This window comes from Coturnix japonica, chromosome 10 (assembly GCF_054131305.1).
Source record: "Coturnix japonica strain WE chromosome 10, WE-NBRP24, whole genome shotgun sequence".
NCBI lineage: Eukaryota > Metazoa > Chordata > Aves > Galliformes > Phasianidae > Coturnix > Coturnix japonica.
In genome coordinates this window covers 27,832,165-27,857,115 of record NC_140672.1, presented here as the reverse complement: position 1 = coordinate 27,857,115, position 24,951 = coordinate 27,832,165, and the positions used below count along the sequence as shown (strand labels likewise).

Genomic DNA, 24,951 nt, shown 5'->3' with positions numbered 1-24,951 from the left:
GAAGGCACACGCTCATAGAACTGAATGGGAGAGTCGATTTCATTTTCCAAGCAGGTGTTCCACTTGGGCTCTATATCACGCACTGGCCATGCGGATATGGAGTACAACTGGAAGAAATCCCTCAGACCCTGAATGCAGGAGAGAATGTGTGGTGGGTGAGAGAGTAAAGGTGCACTTTGAAGCAGGGGACGCCCTGCTGGCACTGCCTGTCGCATCCACCACCAACACGGTTTGCTCTTTATCCTGCTCCACAGCTGCTGCTCTGTCAAGTCCTTCTCTTGATCCATGGCTGCTGCCATTCTTCTTGGATTACAACAGGGGGCTGGGAGGTTTTTGGCAGAGGGAGGGAAGTCGATTGGGGGTGGGAGTTTTAGGGGGTGGGATCAGAACGGATTGTTAGGGTGGGAAATGGTTGGGAATACTGTCATTTCTTGACTGTTTGCTATGTTCAATTATTAAATGTCTTTGCCATATTTCTGCCTGCCTGCGGCCGTTCCTTCAGTTACAAAGCCCACCTCCCCAGGCCCCCGGGCCCACCTTCAGGGCAATGTGAAAGGGCAGCAGAAAGGGCAGTGTCCCAGATCTGCCACCACCATTGGACCCATCCCTCCCCTCCTCTGTCAGTTCTGCGTGGGAATGGAGGGATGAGAAAGGGGGATGGACGGGAATTCTGGGAGAGCTGAGTGGCTCAGCCTGGAGTGGAGGAGGCTCACTGCCATCCCAGACACAGCCATCAGTCCCCAGGTGCAGAGAGGACTGAGCCAGGCTGCACCCTGCAGCACCCAGCAGCAGGATCTGAGTCTGAGGCCTGCCTAGGTCGTGTGGCTGCGCTGCAGGCTGAGCTATGGAGAAAGCCCCACTTGGAGATTTCTTCGCTCCCTGAATGTTCCCCCCTTTCTCCATCTTGCTCTGCTCCATCCCCAGCCGCAGCCCGGCGTCCCCGACATGTTGCTGTGCTTGCAGAGCTGGACTTGGCCCTTGACCTGTACAGGCCCCTGTCCCCACCTGTCGGATATCCACCTTGCCTTCTCACCCCTCTCTCTAGATCCAGTTCATGCCCCATCTATCTCACCTCCATGTCCCACCTACGTCCTCTCTACGTCTTTTGGTCTCCCCCAAACCACCCTCACGGTGCCTTACCTCCTGGCAGGCTCAGGGAAGGAGCACCCGGTGCCCTGAGCCCACAGGCCCAGCCCTGCACAGCACTGCACACAGCACTGTCATGGCGGCACCCGGTGCTGCCGCACAGCATCCTGGGAGTGGTAGTTCCTGCGGGGCCTGCAGCTCCCAGCAGGCCCTGCAGCTCCCAGCAGGCCCGGGCGAGGGCAGAGGGGAGCAGTGCTGTCAGCCGGGAGCTCGCCCAGAGAGCCCGATGTTCGGAGCACTTCACACCAGGAACTTTGGACTCGGCTGCTTCTGTCCACAACGTCCCTGAGCTGCTCAGGAAGCACAACTGTCTCACCCTCTGAGAGCTGGGCTGTGCAAAGGAGGCTGCAGCTGCAGGCTCAGCTCTGCCCTGTTCCAGCAATGCACTTCCTTACAACTGGAGCACTGTCACGCTTGCTTCTTGCTTCAACGGAGCAATCACCCACCGCTTTGCACACCTCTGTGCTCGTGCAAATGGCCACCACCCCATCCCTGCACACACCCACCCACACACACACACGTACCACCCCATCCCTGCACACACACACACACACACACACGTACCACCCCATCCCTGCACACACACACACACACACACACGTACCACCCCATCCCTGCACACACACACACACACACACACACACATGTACCACCCCATCCCTGCACACACACACACACACACACACACGTACCACCCCATCCTTGCACACACACACACACTCACACACACACACGTACCACCCCATCCTTGCACACACACACACACACGTATCACCCCATCCTTGCACACACACACATACATGTACCACCCCATCCCTGCACACACACACACACACACACGTTCCACCCCATCCCTGCACACACACACACACACACGTTCCACCCCATCCCTGCACACACACACACACACACACACACACGTATCACCCCATCCTTGCACACACACACACACATGTACCACCCCATCCCTGCACACACACACACGTACCACCCCATCCCTGCACACACACACACACACACACACGTACCACCTCGTCCTTGCACACCCTCCCACATGCGTGCACAAATCTCTGCAGTGCATGGACACACCTGTGCACACCCACGTGTGTGCAGCCCCAGCACTGTCCACAGCTCCGTGCACACTCATTTGTGCATGAAGAGGAACGTCTCAGTGGAAGCGTGGCTGTTCCTCCCCTCTGACGGGGCTGGTGTGGGACAGAAGAGGAAAGCAGAATGCGGCCACATTTTCCTCGTGGCTCCTAGTTCCTGTCTCACCATGGGAAACAAGATGAGCTGTGGAGAGTGTTTATGCAGAATGGCTTTGTGAGAAAGGACATGATGAAACTCCGTTAGTTAAATTGTAAGAGAAGGTACGTGACTGAAGGCAGCAGCTGAGGAGAAATCAGGATGTGAAAGACAGGATATGTATCTAAAGACAGAATATGTATCTAGAGGCAAGGACAGCCTAAGGGAAAAACAAGATGTGTAGCAATGTATAGACATAGAAAAAGTAACTATAAGGCTAACCACAAAGGTCAGATGAAGTAATATGTAACCCACCAATCCTGAGCTTTACTTTTGCAATATGCATGAGCTTATTACTGACTGTATAAATGAGATGCTGTTACACCTAATAAACGAGACCTGTTGATCATGATAGCATGAGACTCGTCTCCTGCGGTTACTTCCAACAATGAGCAACTCTCCCTCTCTGTGATGCTTTGCTCTGTACCTCTGCCATCATCTCTATACTCAGATGCTCCTGCATGTAATGCTGCACACAGTGAACCTGCAGGTCCCAAAGGAATCCTTGGCTGCTCTCCCTCACCTGGAGGTTGCAGGGTGATGGGCCTCCTGCCTGTACCTCCTTCCAGGTGTCATTTGCCAGACCCTGTATGTCCAGCTGGTTGGAACTGCAATCAACTAACACAGACAAGATGTATGAAAGTAGTCTTTCCGTTTCCCAGGCATTCATCTTTATAAAAACACGTTGTGCTGTGAAGCACTGCAGGAAGCAACTCAACTGTGCAACAAATACTTGGAGACTTGTTTCATCCCTCCCTGACCTCATTGAAAGGCTGACTGACACCTGCTTGCCAACGGTGACTGTGGGTCTTCCCTCAGAGTCCAGAGCACATTAATCTCTTCTGATACTCACACTCATTCGTGTTTCTTTTGTAGTTGCTGTTGCATTCATCAGGAAGGAAATGCACTGCACTTATTTTGCTGCTTGTGCAGGCTCACTCTGCAGTGTCCAAGATGCCTTCATGAGGAGGAAAGGCAGCAAAGCCCTCTGCCAGCAGGGCCATAGAATCATATGTCTACGGCATGACATCTCGGCAGAGCACTCACTGCGCCTGCTCCTCCCTGCTGAAATACACGGCCACATCCACAAAGCTCGAGTCTCCTGCAAGCAAGCAAGAAACTCCAGTGCCAGTGGCTTTTCTGTCCCCGGAACACAAATGCTGGCTGAGAGCATCTCGCTGTCTCCCTGCGCTCCCATCTCTTGCCCCTTGCCTTCTCCAAAACCTTCCTTGGAGAACCAGGCTGATCAAGTCCATGCTCATCAGCATCTCCCACAGGTACTGTTACAGCTCTTGCTGTCTTTTTGGCCTTCTCATCCACCGGCATCCCTCTGTCTGAGTCTCACCAGCTTTGTCACCAGAAGAGATTTCAACACTCGAGAATGAAGAACGCACATCTGGCTCCAAGGAATGTAACTCTCCTGTCTCCCAGAGATCCACGCCCTCTGTGTGCCATCTCACCTGGTCGTGAGCGTCCCTCACAGCCAGCCAGAAAAGCAAGCAGAGGCTGTGACCAAGAAACCCCTCCCTGATGTGCAGCTCTCTGACAGTTTCTCTTTACACAGAGTGCTGGCGGCAGCCGCGTGCATTATCACACACACTTGTATGGGCAGTTGGTGTCTAGACGTGAAGGAGACTTGCTAAGTGCTATGCTGACATGTAGGGACAGAAAGAAAATTTCAAGGGGGAGCTGGAGCATGTATATAAAGGATGTACGGACCTACAGTTAAGGATGTGGATTTGCATCTGAGTCCATGCCCGCAGACGATGCAAGCGCTATGCATTGTCACCCAGTGGAAATGATCAAACAGCTGCTTTGGGACAGACTGTCTGTAGGGCTCAGGAAGTGCGGCCTTCCAAGGTGCTTAAGGTGTCCCAAAGAACAGAGGCAAGCAGTGATGATTCCTTTCTCTCTTCATTCTAATACTTGTAGGTAGAGCGCTTGAGAAAGACTTTGGAGGCTTTCCTCAGCCTCTACCTTTCCTTGTACCTTTACAAAAGCAGACTGTCTAAAAACAAGAAGACTGGACACACTTTTTGGGTTTGGTTATTTTTATTAGTATTTTTTTAATATTATAATATATATAATATAATATTATTTATCATTGTATTTATTATATTATATATATTATGTATATAATGTATATTATATATATTATAATATATATATTATAATATCATATATTATAATATAGATAATATATAAATAACATATAATATATAAATTTTTTAAAGTTGTTTTGGTGTTTTTGGTGTTTTTTGTTGTTTTAGTCCAGTCCAATGTAATAAATTCTCAGTCTTACAAGGGATGAATTTTTAAGGCCTTCCTGCTGATGGACCACACTCCACTTGAACATCAAGTGGAGCATGAGGTAGCCTTCATCCAGAAAGGTGGAATCTTGATGGGATGTTGCTGTCTTATGGAGAGGAATCTTGGTGTCCCCCAGGCTGAGCCAACACACGGACACAGATTTCTGGATGGTGACCATCACTTTCTGCCCCTGCTCCTGCTTCCTGGTCTCTCTTCATCATCGGTATCCAGCAGGAGATCACGAAGCCCTGGAGGCACGGTGATATCCAGGTCATCGTCTGAAACTTCTTCCACCAGATTCGAAGGGACCAGTCCTCTTGTGCCGTCCGTCAGCTCTCCCAGAAACCAGCCATCCTCATCCATGTCTCTACAGATGTAAACGTATTGTCCAGCTGTCAGTGGAAGCTCGTTTTCTGGGTCCTCATTAGGGCCCTCATAAGGATTTTGTAGCTGTGACGAGCTAAGAATCTTCATTTTGGAGGTGATGGTCTGCGAAAATGTAGATGCAGACTGCCACTGGCCACACTTTTGACTCCCCTGGCTTTTCCTGGGGATTGGGGCATTCCTCTTTGGGATTTCTGTGCGGCCTCAGCTTCTTCCCCATCTCCTGGAGCTGTGTGGATTTTTCCTCCAGACGCTTGCTGAGCGCTCCAAGCTTGATGTCAGCCTGCTGGAGACTCTGCAGCTTCTGGCACGCTTCTGGAGAGCGTCCCTCTCTCAGCAGGTGGTTCTGGGCCTTCAGGGCCTGGCAGTGCCTCTCCAGGTTCCTCAGGGCTTGTTGGAGGTAGCTGCACTGCTCCAGCAGCTTGCTGCTGGTGCTGCCTGGGAACCCCGGGTCTTCCTTGGCCGTCTCATTCTCCTTTTCCACATGCTGTCCCTGCAGCTGGTTGACCTTCTCTGCCTTCTCTGTGGCCTCTTTGGATGCAGAAGAGGCCTCCTTGAGCTGCCGGACTCTTTCCAACAGCTGCTGGGTATGGAGGCAGAGCGTACGCGTCTTGTCCTTGAGCCGCTCCACCTCCTCCCACATCTGCTGAGAGCTTCTGCTCCTCAGCAGGCAGCACTTCTCTCCAAGGAGGCTGCACTGTCTATGCAGCTCCTTCAGCTTACTCAGCAGATGGGTGTTCTGCTCCTGCTGCTCTCTGTGCTCAGGTGGGCAGGCCTCTTATTGCTCTGCAGCCTCCTTTTCCACATGCTGTCCCTGCAGCTGGTTGACGCCCTCTGCCTTCTCTGTGGCCTCTTTGGATGCAGAAGAGGCCTCCTTGAGCTGCCGGAGTATTTCCAGCAGCTGCTGGGTACGGAGGCAGAGCGTACGCATCTTGTCCTTGAGCCACTCCACCTCCTCCCATATCTGCTGAGAGCTTCTGCTTCTCTCTTCAAGGAGGCTGCACCATCTCTGCAGCTCCTTCAGCTTACTCAGGAGATGGGTGTTCTGCTCCTGCTGCTCCCTGCGCTCAGGTGGGCAGGCCTCTTGTTGTTCTGTAGCCTGAACACCCACCTCTGCTACAGCCCGATGGCAGGCCCTGGCCCTGTTGAAGAAGACGCGTGGCTGCCCCTCCACGTGCTCCAGGATGTACTGCAGGAAGCGTCTTCTCTGCTCCTGCAGCTCACACTGGAGGCGCTTGCTCTCCACGGCCTGCTCTGCATGGGACTTCCAGCAGAGCTGCCGCTGGACTTCCTGCTGCATTCTGCGGTCCGCCCTGCTGCTGTCGCACCTCAGCAGCGCCTCCGCCAGCTGCCGCTGCAGATGCCATGCCTGGCGGATGGTGTCGTTGTGCCGCTTCTGCAGCAGCTCCTGCATCTGGTGCAGCTGGGCCTCCTTCTGCAGCAGTTGGCAGATCTCTGCTTGCCACTGCCTCAGGCTCTGCTCCTGCAGGCGCTGCAGCTTTGACACCCGCACCCGCTCCCACTTGGAGCGCAGTTTGTCGGCCAGCAGCTGCCGCTCCCGCTCTGCCGCCTCCTGCCGCTCACGTCTCTCAGCAGCACAGCGGCGCTGCAGCTCCTGGGAGCGGAGCCGCTCGCCCTCCAGCTGGGCCTGCAGAGCCTTCAGCTCCTGCCTCTTCTCCTCCCGCTGCGCAGGGCAGGTGGGGGGCTGTGCCGGGTCCCGGCGGGGAGAGGGCCGGCTGCCCGGGAGCCCCAGGTCTTCCTTGGCTGTCTCTGGCACCTAGAACCAGAAAATCATAGAATAACAGAATGGTTTGTGTTGGAAGGGGCCTTCAAGACTCTCCCATTCCAAGCCCATGCCAAGGGCAGGGACAACTTCCACTAGGTCAGGTTGCCCAAAGGTGCGTCCAGCCTGGCCTGGGGCACTGCCAGGCGCGTGGCAACCACAGCCTCTCTGGGCAGCCTGTGCCAGCGCCTCTGCCGCCTCATGGTGTCCTGTCTTCTTATATCTCATCCAAATCTCCCCTCTTCTACTTTCAGGGCATTGTCCTTTGTTGTATCACTACCCTCCCTTACAACCAGTACATTTCCAGCTTTCCCCAGTTCTCCTTCAGGCACTGGAGGGCCGCTCTGTGGTTTCTCCAGAGCCTCCCCTCCCCAGGCTGAACAATCCCCACTCTCTCAGTGTGTCATCGTACCTGGACGTGAGCGTCCTTCATGGCAAGTCGACTGGAGCCCTGCTCTGCACGTTGGCAGTGCAGAGCTCCCTCTTTTTCTTGGGAGCAGGACATTGCGTTACAGAGCACATCTGCCCAGCTCCCCACGATGTAATAGGTGAAGAGCCTCCTCTCCAGCTCCAGCTGACACCGGAGGTGGCGGATGCAGGCGGGCTGCTCACCATCCGTCTCCCAGTGCAGCTTGCTGAGGACGTCCTGCAGCTGGGCATGGGCCGCCTCGCTGCTGGGGGGGTTCCTCAGCACCTTGGCCAGCTGCTGTTGCAGCTCCCGAGCCTGGCACAGGGCTGCATCGCAATCACGCTGCAGCAGCTCCTTTGTCGCGCGCAGCTCGGCCTCCTTCCAGAGCAGCAGCTGCCGGGTCCCCGTCGCCCGCTGCCGCTGCACCCACTCCTTCAGCTGCTGCTCTTCCTGGGCCTGCTGCTTCTCCCAGGCACAGCGCAGTTGGTCGGTCAGCAGCTGCCGCTCCCGCTCTGCCGCCTTCTGCAGTTCACATCTCTCGGCAGCCCAGCGGCGCTGCAGCTCCTGGCAGTGGAGCCGCTCGCCCTCCAGCTGGGCCTGCAGCACCTCCAGCTCCCATCTGTTCTCCTCCTGCTGCACAGGATGAGCGCACATAGTGGTGCAGATGAAGAGGTATTGTACAAGCCATTCACTGTGCGGGCTATATTCATCTCTATAGCCGAACCATGCCAAGTCAGTGAAAGAAGTAACTTGCTGGATTCTAAAATAGTTTCGCTTGAGAACGGCGCTGTTGCCAACTCTACTTGTTACAAATTGAACTACACCAGAGTGAGAAGGAAAGGGCAGCAAAGTTTTATATTTCTTTAGGCAGATCTGACTTCAGCTAACCCAGCACAAGGTACGATCCCAACAACTGAACAATGCAGGGCAGCAGCTGCTTTGAAAGTTGCTTTACCAATCTGCCGATTACTTTTTACGTCTAATTGCAGTCTTTATCTTCCGACCGGGAACTGAAGATCCAGAGGCAGAGAAAATATTTTTTCCATTAGTCCTATGAATAGAAACCGGTAGCACAGAGTTAGGACCACGCAGAGTTAGTGCAACGACACATCATCAGTAGGGTAAAACTAACCTGTCTCACGACGGTCTAAACCCAGCTGACGTTCCCTACTGTTAGCTGACAGTTCAGTAGCAGCACTGAGCAGATATTCCAGAACAACTGTTTTATCATCTGGCTGCTCACTGCTCAGCAGCTGGCAACAGACAACGTATGATGAATGGGAAGAGAGTTCCAGAACCCAAAAGCAATGAAATCTCTCTCATTCAGCAGGTAAGCAGCAGTGTAACAGCTCAATTCAGATCTTATTTTTCAAGAACACTTCTCATGGCTGCATGATATTTCTGAGAGCTGTGCTGCTATAAAGCCATCGTTGCCTACTTAGCCAGTCACACTAACAGAGCGAGGAGAGATGCTGTCCTTAGACATAAATTCTGAAGTACATCTGAGCACCTCACAATTTAACATCAGTAGAGGCTGCCTGCGCTCCACAGATAGTACCAAAAGCTCAAGTGAAAATCTGATTTGGTCTCTTACCCCACTGTAAACGTTGCAGGCTGGCTGAATGAAAATCCTGAAGAGCTAGAAGGTTGTACCGATGCTGCCGGTGCAGGAGGATTTGCACCAAAAGTAAATACTTCTGGGTTACTCGTGAAGTTGAAATTAGAAGTACTACTCCCAAACTGGAATACGGGACCTGAGAAAGACGGGGTAGAAGAAGAAGGGAATAAGAAAGTTGAAATTTGAGTTTGTTCTTTCCAGGAAAGTCCTCCCCTCCTTCCTCCCACCACCTCTAACATACATTGCTTAGACCTTGCTCAAGGCGGCACAGCTTGGGGTGGGAGGGAGGTTTACCAGAAATGCTAAGTTACAACAGGAACAACACCTAGACAACGTCATTTGTTTCAGTAGAGCATCATAAAGAGATTTTTAGACTGCTGGAAAATTGCTAAGGAACTGTCTGCTGCTACCTGTACTGCCATTAGTCTATGGCTGCATGCACCACAATATACAACAATGTACAACCTATTGGTGAAGGTAGTGTACCTCTCCGGCAGTAAGGAATCAGATGCAAAATACTTAACCCTGTGTCTACTCCCTCTATGGAGGGCAATTCTTACAGTAGAGTATGTACAAAAGGCAGAAGTAATTTCATTCACTAAACTTCAGCTGCACTTCATGGAAACCAACTCACTGACTAACCAAGCTCTCTTTGAGACCTGAAACGAAAAGGATGGTCAACACTCACCAGCATTGGAGGCACCGGAGCCAAAACCTGGCTGTTGGCTCGATTGCTGTCCAAACACAGTACTGCTTGTCACAGAGCCGAAGGCAGGAGGCGCAGGCTGAGAGCCAGATGAAAACAGTGATGTCGACAAAGATCCAAAGCTGGGAGCATTTGGCTGGCCAGGGCCCTGGCTCTGGCCAAATGCTGGTAGCTGACTGGCACCAAATGCTGGTCCAGCAGCAGGCGCTGAAGACCCAGACCCAAAGACAAATGTAGAGGACGACCCTAAAGGAAAAGAAGAGAAATTTCAGTATGTGCTGAGTTGTTTTGTTTGTTACAGAGCTTTATGTTTGCAGCCAAGTAGGTAAAACAACAAACAGCACCTCATTCATGATAGGAATCCTACCTTTTCTTGTAAGTTACATGAAAAACAGCATACTTAAAGGAGTCAGACAATGCACACCTCAAACACGGGTTGTCTAGACTCAAATTACTGTTAGCCATTCATGCTCTAGAAGCAGGCTCCCACAAATAGCACAAGCTGATTTGTATTACTAAGACTTATTTATACCACGGGTAAAGAACACTCACTCACTTATTTGTATTATTTTAAGCGTTCAAAACACAGCTCCTGATCTATTAGAATGAGGAGAACGCCAATCTTTCCTCTCATAAGCAACTGCACCCCTTCCTCATCCAAATGTTTACAATTATCAATTTCTGGAGACCACATCAGGCTTGCAGGGACCTAACTGAGCTACCAGAATAATTCTGTCTCTCCATATAATAGCAAACAAGCTCATTCAATTAGCTGCTTTGGTTCTGCATGGCCAGCAGAAATAATGAGAAAAAAATACAGGACTGAGCTGTGACTTCAAACATACACACTTCTGCTGAGCAAAAAGAGACCTTCTAAATAGCGCTATTAATCTAAATGCAATTTAAGCAGATGTCACGCAACACAAAAATACCAACTGCTGCAATGTAACTTGGAATGGCTGATTGTTTTTCCAGGAAGGAAAACAGAAGTTAAGACGGACTAAAAGGCATTCCAGTGCAGCGACTCGACACGGACTCAGATGTGAACGATCCAAATCGTTTATTACAAGTTCTCACATCCCTTATATACCTTCACAAGTTGTTATTTTCTAGCTTTCCCATCCGCCCTTACAACTTTCCCAAACACCTTATATGTCAACAAAGCATTCTACAAAACACTTTTCAACTGTCCATGCAGGCACATATCCAATCAGAGCTGTGAGACTCTTCTTCTCCTTGCAGAGGTGTCCTTGGTTCCCATGCTGTTTATCTTGCTCCACAGCTGCTGCTCTGAACAGCTTTTCTTGTATCCCCACATTCCAGTACTTTTATGAAGATTTGAAGATTATGAAGACCAAGAAAATGAAGGACTGGCTATCGTGCTCATTAGAATCATGCTTTACAAAGCAGCAGCTGCATATATCAATACTGTGTTTGTAATATACACTTGTGAAGGGTGGATAGTACAAATCTTGATGTTATTTACAACGCTCGAAGAGTTTTAGGTATGGGAGAGAAAAATTCAAGTTATAACTAACTTTTAACCTTCAGCACTGGATTGATACTGAGAAGAGGGAAATTCATTCTCACAATGACAAGTTCCTATGCAAATGAAAGCCAGTAAAGGATTATCCAATGCACAAAATATCACCACAGCCAGTTGATCCCTAAACTGTATTTCCCAGACTGCCTCAAAACTTGACCTGAGCCCCAAGCATTAGCACTGTTTATATATTGTTGGATGTAAATATTCACTACTTTTCTCAATTTCCACGCATTTTCCCTATCTATTCTCCAGGAAACACTCTTTCCCTGCTCCACTTTTGTGATCTAAGAGCAAAAACAAAAGCACCTGCTTAAATGTACCTGTTGAACTCGATGTGGCCGTGGCTCCAAAGGTAAAGCCAGAACTTGCTGCATTGCTACTGTTGGCTCCTGAACCGAAGACAAATGGATTAACTGCTGCACCAGTGGTGGAAGATGTGGTGGTGGGTTTGTTTTCTTGAGAGAAGCCAAATGACTGAGATGCTGTAGATTCTGCAGAATTGCCAAAAGCGGTGCTGCTCACAGTGTTGCTGGCTTGCCCAAACACAAAGGGAGTGGGAACTGGTGCAGGGTTGGAGGAAGAAGTGACGCTGCCAAACAGGCTGCTGCTGTTAGCTGAAGTGGCAGGTACGGCTGCGCTGGAGGAACTAGAGCTCAAGAAGCTGAAGGATGGCTTTGCTGCTCCTTGATCTGAGTGGGAGAACAGAACATAAAACGCTGCAAAACGGCAAACCAAGCGCAACAGAGAGACCCTGTTCCAGCCACTGTACAAGGAGAAATGCTGGACGATGTCTCAACTATTATCCAGCTACTGTGGATTACATAAAATCCAGGTTTAATACACTGATCACTGCCATGTGCAATTAAAGGAATGGGAGAATTGTGAAGAATGATGACACCACTACAGTTCTAGGCTTTAGTAGTTACGGACACCAAGCACTGGCTATAACAACTGGAACCAGAATGAACCAGTACATCTCAGCTCCTCAAACAAAACTATTCTTCAGATGCTCTGAGAAGAACAACATGCATTACCTGCAACACTTCTGTAGTTTGCTAAATAACACAGCAAAAAAAAAACACCCCACAGTGGTACAGCTGCTTTTGTAGCCTCTCCTGAAATTACAGCCCTGTGCCTACAGCCCTAAAGCTGGCTAAGCCCATCATCCTGCAGCCTCACTCTTTTGGCTTAAGCTCACTGTAATTCAGTACTTTCAAGACCTGCTTTTGGGAGCCACAGAGAACAGCCCCCTGTTACAGAACTGTCACAAAGTACTGAGTGCAATTTTACATTTAAAGTTATCTTTTAAAGTATGCAGTTCTTCAGCTTTCCCTAAGCTTCTGCTCTCTCATTATTACACCTGACCCTGTTCTTGATTTCCCACTGCTGTTTTTTCCAGAAGTTACGGACCCTTTTCATCTATGCCACTTTTAAGGGACTCTCTACTGTGCTGAAGAAGGCTCGTTAAAATCTCATTTTTACACAAGGTGTTTCATCAAATTTCCATGGTTAAATCAAACTCCAGAACTTCAACTCAATCATAAGAACCATAACCCCATGCGTTGCTTTTATTCTCTCTGTTCCTTCCCTTATAACTTCCAAAGTTAGTAGAAGTGAGTAATGAACGCTGTTCTGCAAACCATGGCTGATAAGTCATGAAATCAGAATCAGAATTCTTCCACATGGCAATTGTTACTAAAATCTTTCAGCCCGCTCTTTCAGAAGGTTAAAGATGCACAAAACTGTGTAGTACCTATTAAGCAATTTCCACACCTTCATGGCAGTAAATTGCAGCAACACAGCTGCAAGAACACATGAATGAGACACCTCCTCACATCCCCTTTCACTATGAAAACCATCGCATGAGGCCTCTGTCACCACGCTAAAGACTGTACCACCAACTATGCTGCTAGCAGAGAAACCATACAAACCATCCATGCTCATGTGGGATGCAATACAGGTTCCTTAATGTGTGACAATATGTATATATTTTTTGTCTAAACCTGGTCTTAAAACTCACTGAAATCAAAACAGGAATTCTACTAATTGTCTATACGTCAACAACTGGAACACAAATCACACTGCACAGAGTAACTAAGCTTTTTCTAAAGCTCCAGTACATGAACCCAGCAACTCCTACAGATTCTGTAACTTATGACTTCAGAGGTACCATCTGAGGGACTTAGACAACTGAAGACAAAAGATATTCTGCTTACCTGAAGTATTGGCTTGGGCCCCAAATGAAAAAGTTGGCTTTGCCTGCTCAGTTTCTTTCTCCGATGGTTTAACAAAGCTGAAGTTGAACATAGGTTTTGCTGTGCTTTCTTCTTTGGTACGTTCAGGCTGCCCAACGGAAAAGACAGGTTGTGCCTTTGACTCTTCATTCTCAACTTTCTTCCCAAACAGTAACGGAGGAGCAGAACTGACAGAATCCTGTTTCTCTTCTGTCCTTCCCAAAACAAACTGCAAGGCAGGAGCCGACTCCACGTTACCAAAAGAGAAGCCTCTCTTTGCTGCAGGAGTTTCGTCCTTTTTCTCATCTGATTTCTTAAATGCAAAAGAAGCTGATGCAACTTCATTTTCTGCCACAGTTCCAAAACCAAACCAGACATTTGCAAGTCTAAGACTGACAATCAAAAAACTGCATTTTTCTCTCCAAACTGCAATACAACTCTGACTTACTCAACTCAGTATGAACTAACACCAGTTAATTTCATGAGCACCACAGAAGTTAACTTGCAAAAGAGCAGATACAGACTCATACAGGAAAGCATTTATAGCATACAACATAGATTCACCTTGTTCATCACTGATGTTGAAACAGTGCTTGGTGACGATGAGACAGTACTGCTAGTCAGAAAACTAAAGTTGAATGGAGCCAGAGATGCAGTACTGATGGGTAGGGATATTTTTGGGAGTACCGGTTCCTCCACTTCCTAGAGTTGTAAAGTAAAATTTTTCTCTTTTACAAAACATGCTACTTTCTCATCCTGCTCCGCTCTGATTCGCTACAACAGCGAATTTGGAACAAATATAACATTTAAAGTATTGTGTACTGAACCCACACAACAAAACACAAAATACCTACAAAGAAAACTACAGATGAAAGAACATTTACTCTGGTAAATCCAGCCTATACCACATGTAAGGATGCAAATCATATATCAGTACATCTTAAAAACAACAGCGTTTGTTCTTGCCTTTTAAGCTATTTGATAACCAAGACTGAATGAGTTAGGGTTTAAATGAGAACTGCCAATCTAATCACAGGCTGCACAGAAGCACCAAGATCTAAATAGAAATGAATGACTAAGCAGAGGGATAAATTGGTACTACAGACATTCAAGCATATCCTATGACTTACAAGTGTTTCACTATTATGGTCTGAAAAGTTAATGGAACTTAGCTATTTTTATCTGCATCACTATTTTATTTGAATTACATAAACATACTCCATTGTTTATGATTTCTTTATATTGCATCAGCTAAAAGACCAACATAAAGACTGACACTAAAGATACAGTCATAGGCAGCTCAGATAACATCCAATCAGAAAAATAATCTTGAATATTTGTGGCTACAGTTTGATAAAATAGATCTTTTCCCCTTAAAACAGGAAAAAAAGCCTTTCACTACAAGTTCTGTAAGTATCAGCAATCCTAAGTCATCATTAGCAGACATGCAGAACACCATTTTCTAATTCTCTTTTGGACTCCTGGCCCGTACAAGACTTAAACAGGAAAGAATAAATTCAATAAACTTTGTTTACATACTTGACACTTGTTTCAAGTATCGCTGCATTATAGAAACCATACAAACCTCCACCAAAACATTCCTACTCTTAGGATTCATTCATTTAACTGCTAGTGGGAAACTTCCTAGTACGAGGAATCTCCAGCGTAGCAGAACTACCAATTCAGAACTTCATAAGCAAGGTTCAGAGTAAGTAAATACGAGTTTGCTCTGAAACCCACAAGAAAAAATCCTAAGGCTGCATTCTTATCATTTACTATGAGGCAATAAAACTGATATACTTCAGTCATCTGAAAGACAACAATCAATGCAAGAGTCACCTACCTGTTCTTGTCCAGACTTTGATACGTAGTGCACTCCTCTTACCCTTCTCATCTTGCCACCACCACTTACTCCTGAAGACAGACCATTGGATGCAGGAGTACTGAATTTGGGGTAGGTCGAATTGCTAGCATTGAATAACAACACATGGGATGGGGTTTAAAAAAAAAAAAAAAAAGGAAAGAAAAATAAGAAAAAATTGTCAATTTCTTTTTGAGCTATTGTAGCCATCATTAGTCCTTGAAATGAAACCTCTTCATCAGAATCAGAAGAAACAGTTAAGCTGCTTCAAAAGTTCCTAAATGCCGGTAAATACAATTACTGCTATATAGAAAATCAAGTTTTAAAAAAGAACAGGAAGGAAAATGACATACATAAAGTTGCAACACCCATATGGAAATAATGACTAAGCCAGAAGACCTGAAATAGAACAGCTGATTCATATTGATAATTTCTAATGTTTCTTTTAATTAGCCCAGACGTGGACTGGTTCTCCAGTTCTGTGATAAACATTAACTCTGCAAGGATATAAAAAGAACAACTCATGAAAATACACAAAAAGTGCACATATGCACATAAGGGAAACACTGCCAACAGCAGAGCAAGCCTTTAAGATGGCAAGAAGTTTGAGAAGCAGCTCAGGCTTTTATGTGGCCATCAGCAGGAACAGCAGAGGTGTTTGGCTATGCCAACATTCCAGAAGTCTTTTCAGACACGAACACAGATCCCTTTTGTAATGCATACAAAGGCATTTCTCTGTTTATTATGAAAGCCTAGATCAAAACCAGAAAGATTTCCCAATGCAAGTGGTTAAGAGAAGAAAACGTACCCCAAACCAGAAGTGAAATAAGAAATAACATCAGAAGTACTGTGGCAACAAAATGAAATATCCCTGGGAAAAAAAAATAAATCATTATATCAATGCTTATCCCATCAGTTGTTAAAGTAATCTATTAGTTGACATTGGAAGACACCAGGTCCAGTTTCTGGAAGACTGAGGAAAAGAATCAGTCTAAACTTGTCAGACACTTGAAAGCAGCTTGATTAGCACTGTAACTGTTGAGGGGAAGCCAGATCCCTAAGGCCATAAAGCTCAGGCTTTTCTCTAAACCAAACTGTCAGTCAATCAGAATTCTGAAAAAAGTCTTATGTCAAAATAGATATTTGTACAGACAACTATAGCCTGCATATAATAGTCTGTTATCCCTCTTTCTCTTAACACGTATCAGCTTCAAGGGGCAAAGACATTTGTCAGGCTTCAAGTAAATCCATCCCACAACCAGGCAAGTTTAAAGAACAAATAGCCCTTGGTAGGTTGAAAATAGTTTAACCAGTATGCCAGCTTATCTACTCTATGGACAAAAAGTAAGACACTGCAACATTGCAATAGTGCAATAAACACTGCGTACAAAATAAAATGCAGTATGTATTCTGAATCTCTACATGTAGGAGTAGAATGGATTTCAACAAAAGACGATTCAGAGCTGTTTGGAATGAAACCACAAGTCAAACTGAACGCCTCTTTTCATTAAGACCAAAACCTTAAAGCCAACCTCTCACACCCCTGACAAGGCAGCTGCTGTGAAGTCATACTTTTAAATGCCAAATCAAAGCGTTGAGGTGTTGTTTTGTTGGTTGTTTCGTTTTGTTTTTTATTATGAGCCAAAGAATGCCCCAGGCCACACTGGAATTGCTTGGCAGATGAACAGAGCTGTCATGGTTTAATAATTTTGTAATTTTGCTATCAGTATTCCACATCATAACATCATATAAAGCATGAATAATTTTACTGAATCTGCAACTTACAGAAGAAGACTACATCTCCCAGGGAACAACACGATAGGTCACGGGACCTGGACTCTATATTAACTCTGTCGCAGAACAGACTGACGTCTTTCGAGTTCTGGCGTTCAGGGGAGTGTGTGGGAGCCTTCAGCCGTTCGCCTAGATTTACAGTAGGCCTCTCGGTTACGGGACTCATTCTCTCTCCTATTTTGCTTGATTCGTTAGCTCAATTTTCAATTATATTGTATTATATTGGGTTATCCTGTATTTCGATATAGTATTTAGTAAATAAGTGTGCCTCCTTAGATCGTTGCCGCTGTTTTCTTTTCCTAATTAACTTTTTTTTCTTTTCGGCCTACGGCCCCTCCGGGGCCCACGGCCCCCTGTCACGGACGCAGGTGGATTTTTAGTTCAAACCGTGACAGATTTTTGGTGGAGAATGCGGGCAAATTGAGTTGCTGTTTTTCTGTGTTTTCTTCTGTTGCTCTTTTAGCTTTTAACAGAGCTACGAGGTTTTTTTTTCCCTGTTAAGGAGCTATCTCGTGTTTGCGGTTCTGCACCTGCGAGCTTGACCTTGAAAGTCCAGGCGGACTGCCAATACTCAGGTATATTTTATGAACACTGCTGAGCTTTGCTTTCTTTTACTTTTTTTCTCTCTATTGGAGGAAAAAAAAATGTTTTCTCTACTAAATTTGTTTTACCAGGGACTGTGTGCCATTGGTTCCTTTTTTGAGACGCTCCGAACATATTGGGTCATGTTTAAGCTAGCCACTTTTTCTTATGGAGCTATACAATTGTATAATGGATTGAAAGCATGGTTAGCAATGCTCACTTCGTATCTGTATACAGCTCCAGAGGGAGCAACTAATGCAACTAATTATACAGAAATGGTGATTTTTAAGCGTGCTCCTCTTTCTTTCTATGAATCCTTTATGCAGTTCTTGAATGATCAGTGGGCCACACTCTTAATCTCCCTGATCTTACTGTTGATTATTGTAATAATCTCACTCAGTATCTGGATTTATAACATCCGGAGGAAGTCTTCCCTAGAACCAGAGAATACTGAGTGGCAGGGAATTGAAGAGATTCTCAAAGGACAGACATCTTCAGTGTTATGGAGCTTCACTCCTGAACACTTGAAGAATCCTGAGAGTTTGATTGCATATTTGAGGCAGGAATGTTGTGGCTCAGGCAGATCTCAGGAGGCACAAATGATTTTGGGCCTAGCTAATGCTTATCGGGCCTTATTCAATACCATTCCTGAGAGGGAAGTTTTTGAAGCTGAGAGAGAGAGTCTCAGGGCCGAGAAGGAGAGTCTTAGAGCTGACGCAGAAAAACTTTGGACTGAGAAGGTAGAGAGAGAAAAAGCTTTTGAAGCTGAGAGAAAAGATCTCCTGTACCAACGAGACTCAATCTGGTACGAGAAAGAGAGTCTTAGAGCTGACGCAGAAAAACTTTGGGATGAGAAGGTAGAGAGAGAAAAAGCTTTTGAAGCTGAGAGAAAAGATCTCCTGTACCAACGAGACTCAATCTGGTACGAGAAAGAGAATCTTAGAGCTGACGCAGAAAAACTTTGGGATGAGAGAAGCTCCCTGCAATCCCAACTCAACACTCTCCAGTCCGAGCACAGCGCCCTCCGGACCGAGCACGACACTCTCCAGTCCGAGCACAGCGCCCTCCGGTCCGAGCACGACACTCTCCAGTCCGAGCACAGCGTCCTCCGGTCCGAGTACAACACTCTCCAGTCCGAGCACAGCACCCTCCGGTCCGAGCACGACACTCTCCAGTCCGAGCACAGCGCCCTCCAGTCCGAGTATAACACTCTCCAGACTGAGCGCGATGCCCTCCGGACCGAGCACAATGCCCTCCAGACCGAGCACAACACTCTCCAGTCCAAGTATGATGCCGTCCAGTCTGAGTGCGGCACCCTCCAGGCCAAGCATGATGCCTTCCAATCCAACTGCGACACCCTCCAGTCCGAGCACAACACTCTTCAGTCTGTGCATAATGCCCTCCAGTCCGAGCATAACGCTCTTCAGACTGAGCACAATGCCCTCCAGACCGAGCACAACACTCTTCAGTCCGAGCATAATGCTCTCCAGTCCGAGCATAACGCTCTTCAGACCGAGCACAATGCCCTCCAGACCAAGCTCAACACTCTCCAGACTGAGCACACTGCCCTCCAGGCCGAGCATAACGTCCTCCAGTTCGGGTACAACACTCTCCAGTCCAACTACAACAGCCTCCAGACTGAGCTTGGTGCTGTCCAGTTTGAGCGGAACGCTCTCCGAGACCAGCTATGTGCCCTCCAGGGTGAGTTGAATGTATTTAACCAACTACCAGGGGCACATGTAGTCCAATTTGGCCAGCCATTGGGGGCACATGTAGTCCAATCTGACCAGCCACCGGGGGCACAGGTAGTCCAATTGGACCAACCATCTGGGACACCAGATACAATGTTGGTTGCCCCTGTAAGAGGGCGAAAGACAAAACAAGTTTCAACTCAGTTAGAGAAAATGCAGAAGGAGTTAGAAGAGCGGAGGGAGTTAGGAGAGCAGGACTCAGGAGACTCAGGGGAGCAGGGGGAGTCAGAAGACCAGAAGAAGTTGGAGGAGCAGAGGATGTTAGAGGGGTATAAGAAGATGATAGAGGAGCAGAAGATGATAGAGGAGCAGAGGAAGTTAGAGGAGCAGAGGAAGTTAGGAGAGAGGAAAAAGAAGGAGGGTTACCTGGAGGAAATAACACAAGCATCAGGGTCAGGGTCAGAGTCAGAAGAGGAGCCAAAAGCTAGTTTTTCTTTACGAGAATTTCTCAAGTCCAAACTTGTAGATGGGGCAGCCTCATCAACACAGTTGCCACCATCAACACCTGGGACTCTTGATAGAGCAAAAGGTGAGCAAAGTATTACGACCATTATTGATCGATCTTTTAAACTGAGTGAAATTCGAGATCTAAGAAAGGATTACACACGTCAGCCAAAAGAAAATATGGTCACTTGGTTACTTCGCTGCTGGGACAATGGCGCCAACAGTGCGTGGCTCGATGGCAGTGAAGCTCGCCAACTGGGTAGCATTTCCAGGGACCCACGTGTGGACAGAGGTATTGGCACATGCCAAAATTGGTCCTACACCCTCTGGAAGCGGATGCTGATAGCAGTAAGAGATAGATTCCCCTTTAAACGGGACTTGGAGCCTGAGAGAAAGAAATGGACTGATATTGAGAAAGGTATCCAATTTTTGAGAGAAAATGCTCTGGTGGAAATGCTATACAGCCGCGAGTTCAATCGTAACGATCCAGACCAATTACATGATCCTGAAGCAGTCCGCGTTCCACGACAAATGTGGCGTGACTTTACAAAAGCAGCTCCAGAAAAGCATGCCAGTGCACTTGCATTAGTATATGGCAAAGGGGACAGGAAACCCTTTGTGAATGAACTAATTGGCAGACTTCAGGAACTTGAATTATTTATAAGCGCCACAGAAGTTAATCTGTATACTTCAGCCATTGTCAAAATTGTGGAAAGGTTAAATGAAGTGGAGGGAACACAAAATGATATTATTGACAAATTGGCTAATGTGCCTGATGTAGATGAATCCACGGTGGTACAAGATGAAGGAAACCAGGATTTCCACAATCGCCTATTGAGGAAGCTAAACAACATGAGTTCCTCTCGACCTGTATCATCGAAAATCTCAACCATTAAAAAGAGACGTCCTCGTATTCAAGCAAATGACGATGATAAGTCACCTCGAATCAACGATGAGACTACACGTCTTGCCTTGTTGCTTTTCCTCTGTAGTCATGGGGAGGACATGAAGAAGTGGTGTAATTCATCCACTTCTGCACTTCAGGCACGAGTGAAAGAATTACAAGGTGAAACAACTACCAAGGTGAACTCTTCCAAGAAGGGGAGAGTTCCAGTTGCTGCAAGTCTACGAGGTAAACAATAGAGGGGCCCTGCCCCCAGCCAGGGGGGGGAAAGGGACAACAGAGTATACTGGACTGTGTGGATTAAGTGGCCTGGCACATCTCAACCACAGAAATATAAAGCCTTGGTGGACACTGGTGCACAATGCACCCTAATGCCCTCAAGTCACCAAGGGACACAACCAATATATATCCATGGAGTGACTGGGGGTTCCCAAGAATTGACTATGTTGGAGGCCGAAATAAGCCTCACTGGTAAAAACTGGCGAATGCACCCTATTGTGACTGGTCCAGAGGCTCCATGTATACTGGGAATCGATTACCTTAGGATGGGATATTTCAAGGATCCCAAGGGGTATCGATGGGCCTTTGGGATAGCTGCTGTAAACACAAATGGTGTTAAGCAGATGTCAACTTTACCTGGTCTGTCAGATGATCCTTCTGCTGTGGGGTTGCTCCAGGTAAAAGACCAAGAGGTACCAATTGCCACCAAAGTGGTTCACAGACGGCAGTACTGCACTAATAGGGACTCATTGCTCCCCATTCACAAGCTAATTCGCCAATTAGAAAATCAGGGAGTGATTAGCAAAACGCACTCGCCTTTTAACAGCCCCATATGGCCAGTGCGTAAAACCAGTGGGGAATGGAGGCTGACGGTAGATTACCGTGGCCTGAATGAAGTTACACCTCCATTAAGTGCTGCTGTACCAGACATGCTAGAACTCCAGTATGAACTGGAGTCAAAAGAAGCTAGGTGGTATGCCACCATTGATATTGCTAATGCCTTCTTCTCCATCCCATTGGCTGCAAAATGTAGGCCACAGTTTGCTTTTACCTGGAGAGGTATTCAGTATACCTGGAACCGTTTACCCCAGGGGTGGAAACACAGCCCAACAATTTGCCATGGATTAATCCAAGTTGTTTTGGAACAGGGTAATGCTCCTGAACACTTGCAGTATATTGATGACATTGTAGTGTGGGGCCATACAGCAGCAGAGGTTTCCAAGAAAGGGAAACAGATAGTCCAAATTCTTTTGAAAGCTGGTTTTGCCATAAAGCGCAGCAAGGTGAAGGGGCCTGCCCAGGAAATCCAGTTCTTAGGTATAAAATGGCAAGATGGACGTCGTCACATCCCAGCAGATGTGATTGAAAAAATCACTGCTATGTCTCCGCCCACAAATAAAACAGAGACCCAATCTTTTCTGGGAGTAGTGGGTTTTTGGAGAATGCATGTCCCAAACTACAGCCACATAGTGAGCCCTCTCTATCAGGTAACACGGAAGAAGAATAATTTCTCATGGGGTCCTGAGCAGCAGCAGGCTTTTGAGCAGATAAAACAAGAAATAGCCCGTGCCGTGGCCTTGGGGCCAGTACGGACGGGGCAGGATGTGAAGAACATCCTCTACACTGCTGCTGGAGAGAAAGGTCCCACCTGGAGTTTGTGGCAAAGAGCCTCAGGAGAGACCCGAGGCCGACCCCTAGGATTTTGGAGTCGAGCATATAAAGGGTCTGAGGAGCGCTACACTCCGACTGAGAAGGAGATCTTAGCCGTGTATGAGGGGGTTCGGGCTGCTTCTGAAGTAGTTGGGACAGAGGTTCAGCTTCTTCTAGCACCTCGCTTGCCAGTAATAAACTGGATGTTTAAAGGACAGGTTCCCTCCACCCATCATGCTACTGATGCCACTTGGAGTAAGTGGATTTCATTAATTACTCAACAAGCTCGAATGGGAAAACTCAGCCGTCCTGGAATTCTAGAAGTGATCATGGACTGGCCTGAGAGTAAAAAAATTGAAACACCACCTACAGAAGAGGTATCACGTGCTAAAGAAGCACCACCATACAATGAGCTACCAGAAAACGAAAAGAAATTTGCCCTATTCACAGACGGATCATGTCGTATTGTAGGGAAGCATCGCAGATGGAAAGCTGCTGTATGGAGCCCCACACGACAAGTTGCAGAGGCCACTGAAGGTAAAGGAGAATCAAGTCAATTCGCAGAGGTAAAGGCTGTTCAGCTAGCTTTAGATATAGCTGAACGGGAGAGGTGGCCAATGCTTCATCTTTATACTGATTCATGGATGGTGGCAAATGCCTTATGGGGGTGGTTGCAACAGTGGGAGGATGATAATTGGCAACGAAAGGGTAAACCTGTTTGGGCTGCTGAACTGTGGAAAGACATTGCTGCCCGAATAAGGAACATTGTTGTAAAGGTGCGCCATGTAGATGCTCATGTGCCTAAAAGTAAGGCTACTGAAGAACATAAAAATAACCATCAGGTTGATCGAGCTGCCAAAATTGAGGTGGCTCAAATTGACTTGGACTGGCAGAACAAGGGTGAATTATTCCTAGCTCGGTGGGCCCATGAGACTTCAGGTCATCAAGGAAGGGATGCAACATATAAGTGGGCCAGAGACCGAGGGGTGGACTTAACTATGGACGCTATTGCTCAAGTTATTCATGATTGTGAAACATGCGCCATAATTAAACAAGCCAAGAGGATGAAACCTCTTTGGGGGGAAGGGCGATGGCAAAAGTATAAATATGGAGAGGCATGGCAGGTTGATTATATCACCTTGCCACGATCTCGCAATGGTAAGCGTTATGTACTCACCATGGTGGAGGCAACCACTGGGTGGCTCGAAACATACGCAGTACCCCATGCTACCGCCCGAAACACCATATTAGGGTTGGAAAAGCAAATCCTGTGGCGGCATGGCACTCCAGAAAGAATTGAATCAGATAATGGGACCCATTTTAAAAATTCCCTTGTAACCACTTGGGCCAAAAATCATGGCATTGAGTGGATTTACCATATTCCCTATCATGCACCAGCTTCTGGTAAGATTGAACGATTCAATGGGTTGTTGAAAACTATGTTGAAAGCAATGGGTGGCGGAACGTATAAAAATTGGGAGAACCATTTAGCAGAAGCCACCTGGTTGGTCAACACTCGAGGATCTAGTAATCGCAATGGTCCTAACCAATCCAGCTCCCTATGTACCGTGGAGGGAGATAAGGTTCCTGTAGTACACATAAAGAGCGTGTTGGGAAAGACAGTTTGGGTCCTTCCAGCGTCTGGAAAGGGCAAACCTCTCCGGGGTACTGTCTTTGCCCAGGGACCTGGGTGCACGTGGTGGGTGATGGACAAAAATGGGAATGTTCAATGTGTACCACAAGGGAATTTAATGTTGGGGGAGTGCAGCCAATGATTTTCCTGTAAATATATAGGTAGAGTCTCAGAAAATATTTCAATTAGGTACAGAATAGTTCAATTAAGTATAGGACTTAAGATAGAGTGGATTAATGTTAAGGAAACACTTTTTTCTCTATATACCTTAATTAGGCATTCTGTAAGCAAGTTTTCCATCTGGACTCTATATCCTGCACTGGCCATGCATGTGTAGAGCACACATGGAAAGAAGTATAAGTCAAAAGGAAATCTGCTGTGGTGGCTGGGAAAAGATGAGTGCACCTTGATGTGGGGGACGCCCTACTAACGCTGCCTTTTCCCTCTACTGCTGACACATTTTCCTTTTTCTGGCAGTTTTGCCATTTTCTCAAAATTAATAAATAGTAGGTTAGGTTATAGAGTTTTGTTCTCAACTTAGGGATTTGTATGGAATAAATATAAATTGTTGAGAAAAAATAAGGTTGCTGATTATTCACAATTATACATATGAGTGTGTATGTATGTATAAACATAATGTAATGATGTAGAATAAGGGGTGGAATGTCATGGTTTAATAATTTTGTAATTTTGCTATCAGTATTCCACATCATAACATCATATAAAGCATGAATAATTTTACTGAATCTGCAACTTACAGAAGAAGACTACATCTCCCAGGGAACAACACGATAGGTCACGGGACCTGGACTCTATATTAACTCTGTCGCAGAACAGACTGACGTCTTTCGAGTTCTGGCGTTCAGGGGAGTGTGTGGGAGCCTTCAGCCG

At 46.9% G+C, this 24,951-nt stretch overlaps 1 protein-coding gene and 1 pseudogene across 2 annotated transcripts in view; both read right to left on the bottom strand.

Moving 5' to 3' along the window:
- Positions 1-5,221: 5,221 nt before the first annotated feature.
- Positions 5,222-8,045, bottom strand: LOC146759576 (uncharacterized). The gene is made up of 3 exons (XM_085510432.1): positions 7,341-8,045; positions 6,474-6,922; positions 5,222-5,570 (listed from the first exon to the last, which is right to left on the bottom strand). The coding sequence occupies exons 1-3, from the start codon at positions 7,989-7,991 to the stop codon at positions 5,222-5,224; spliced, it is 1,449 nt and encodes a 482-aa protein (XP_085366558.1). The 5' UTR covers positions 7,992-8,045.
- A 128-nt stretch (positions 8,046-8,173) lies between these two features.
- The window catches only part of LOC146759575 (nuclear pore complex protein Nup153-like), a 30,269-nt pseudogene continuing 13,491 nt past the window's right edge, over positions 8,174-24,951 (bottom strand). Inside the window, exons 11-16 of the transcript XR_014932344.1 lie at positions 15,285-15,408; positions 13,424-13,888; positions 11,528-11,896; positions 9,644-9,907; positions 8,932-9,091; positions 8,174-8,388 (exon numbers count right to left, since the gene is read on the bottom strand). The product of XR_014932344.1 is annotated as a nuclear pore complex protein Nup153-like (transcript). The remainder of the gene's footprint in view (positions 8,389-8,931; positions 9,092-9,643; positions 9,908-11,527; positions 11,897-13,423; positions 13,889-15,284; positions 15,409-24,951) is intronic.

Excerpts from the sequence above, each read along its gene's own strand:
- LOC146759576 (XM_085510432.1), bottom strand. The coding sequence starts at position 7,991 with ATGTGCGCTCATCCTGTGCAGCAGGAGGAGAACAGATGGGAGCTGGAG. Across the intron at positions 6,923-7,340 it reads TGAAGGACGCTCACGTCCAG|GTGCCAGAGACAGCCAAGGA; the intron begins GTACGATGACAC and ends TTCTGGTTCTAG. Across the intron at positions 5,571-6,473 it reads CTGGCGGAGGCGCTGCTGAG|CAAGCTGCTGGAGCAGTGCA; the intron begins GTGCGACAGCAG and ends CAGCACCAGCAG.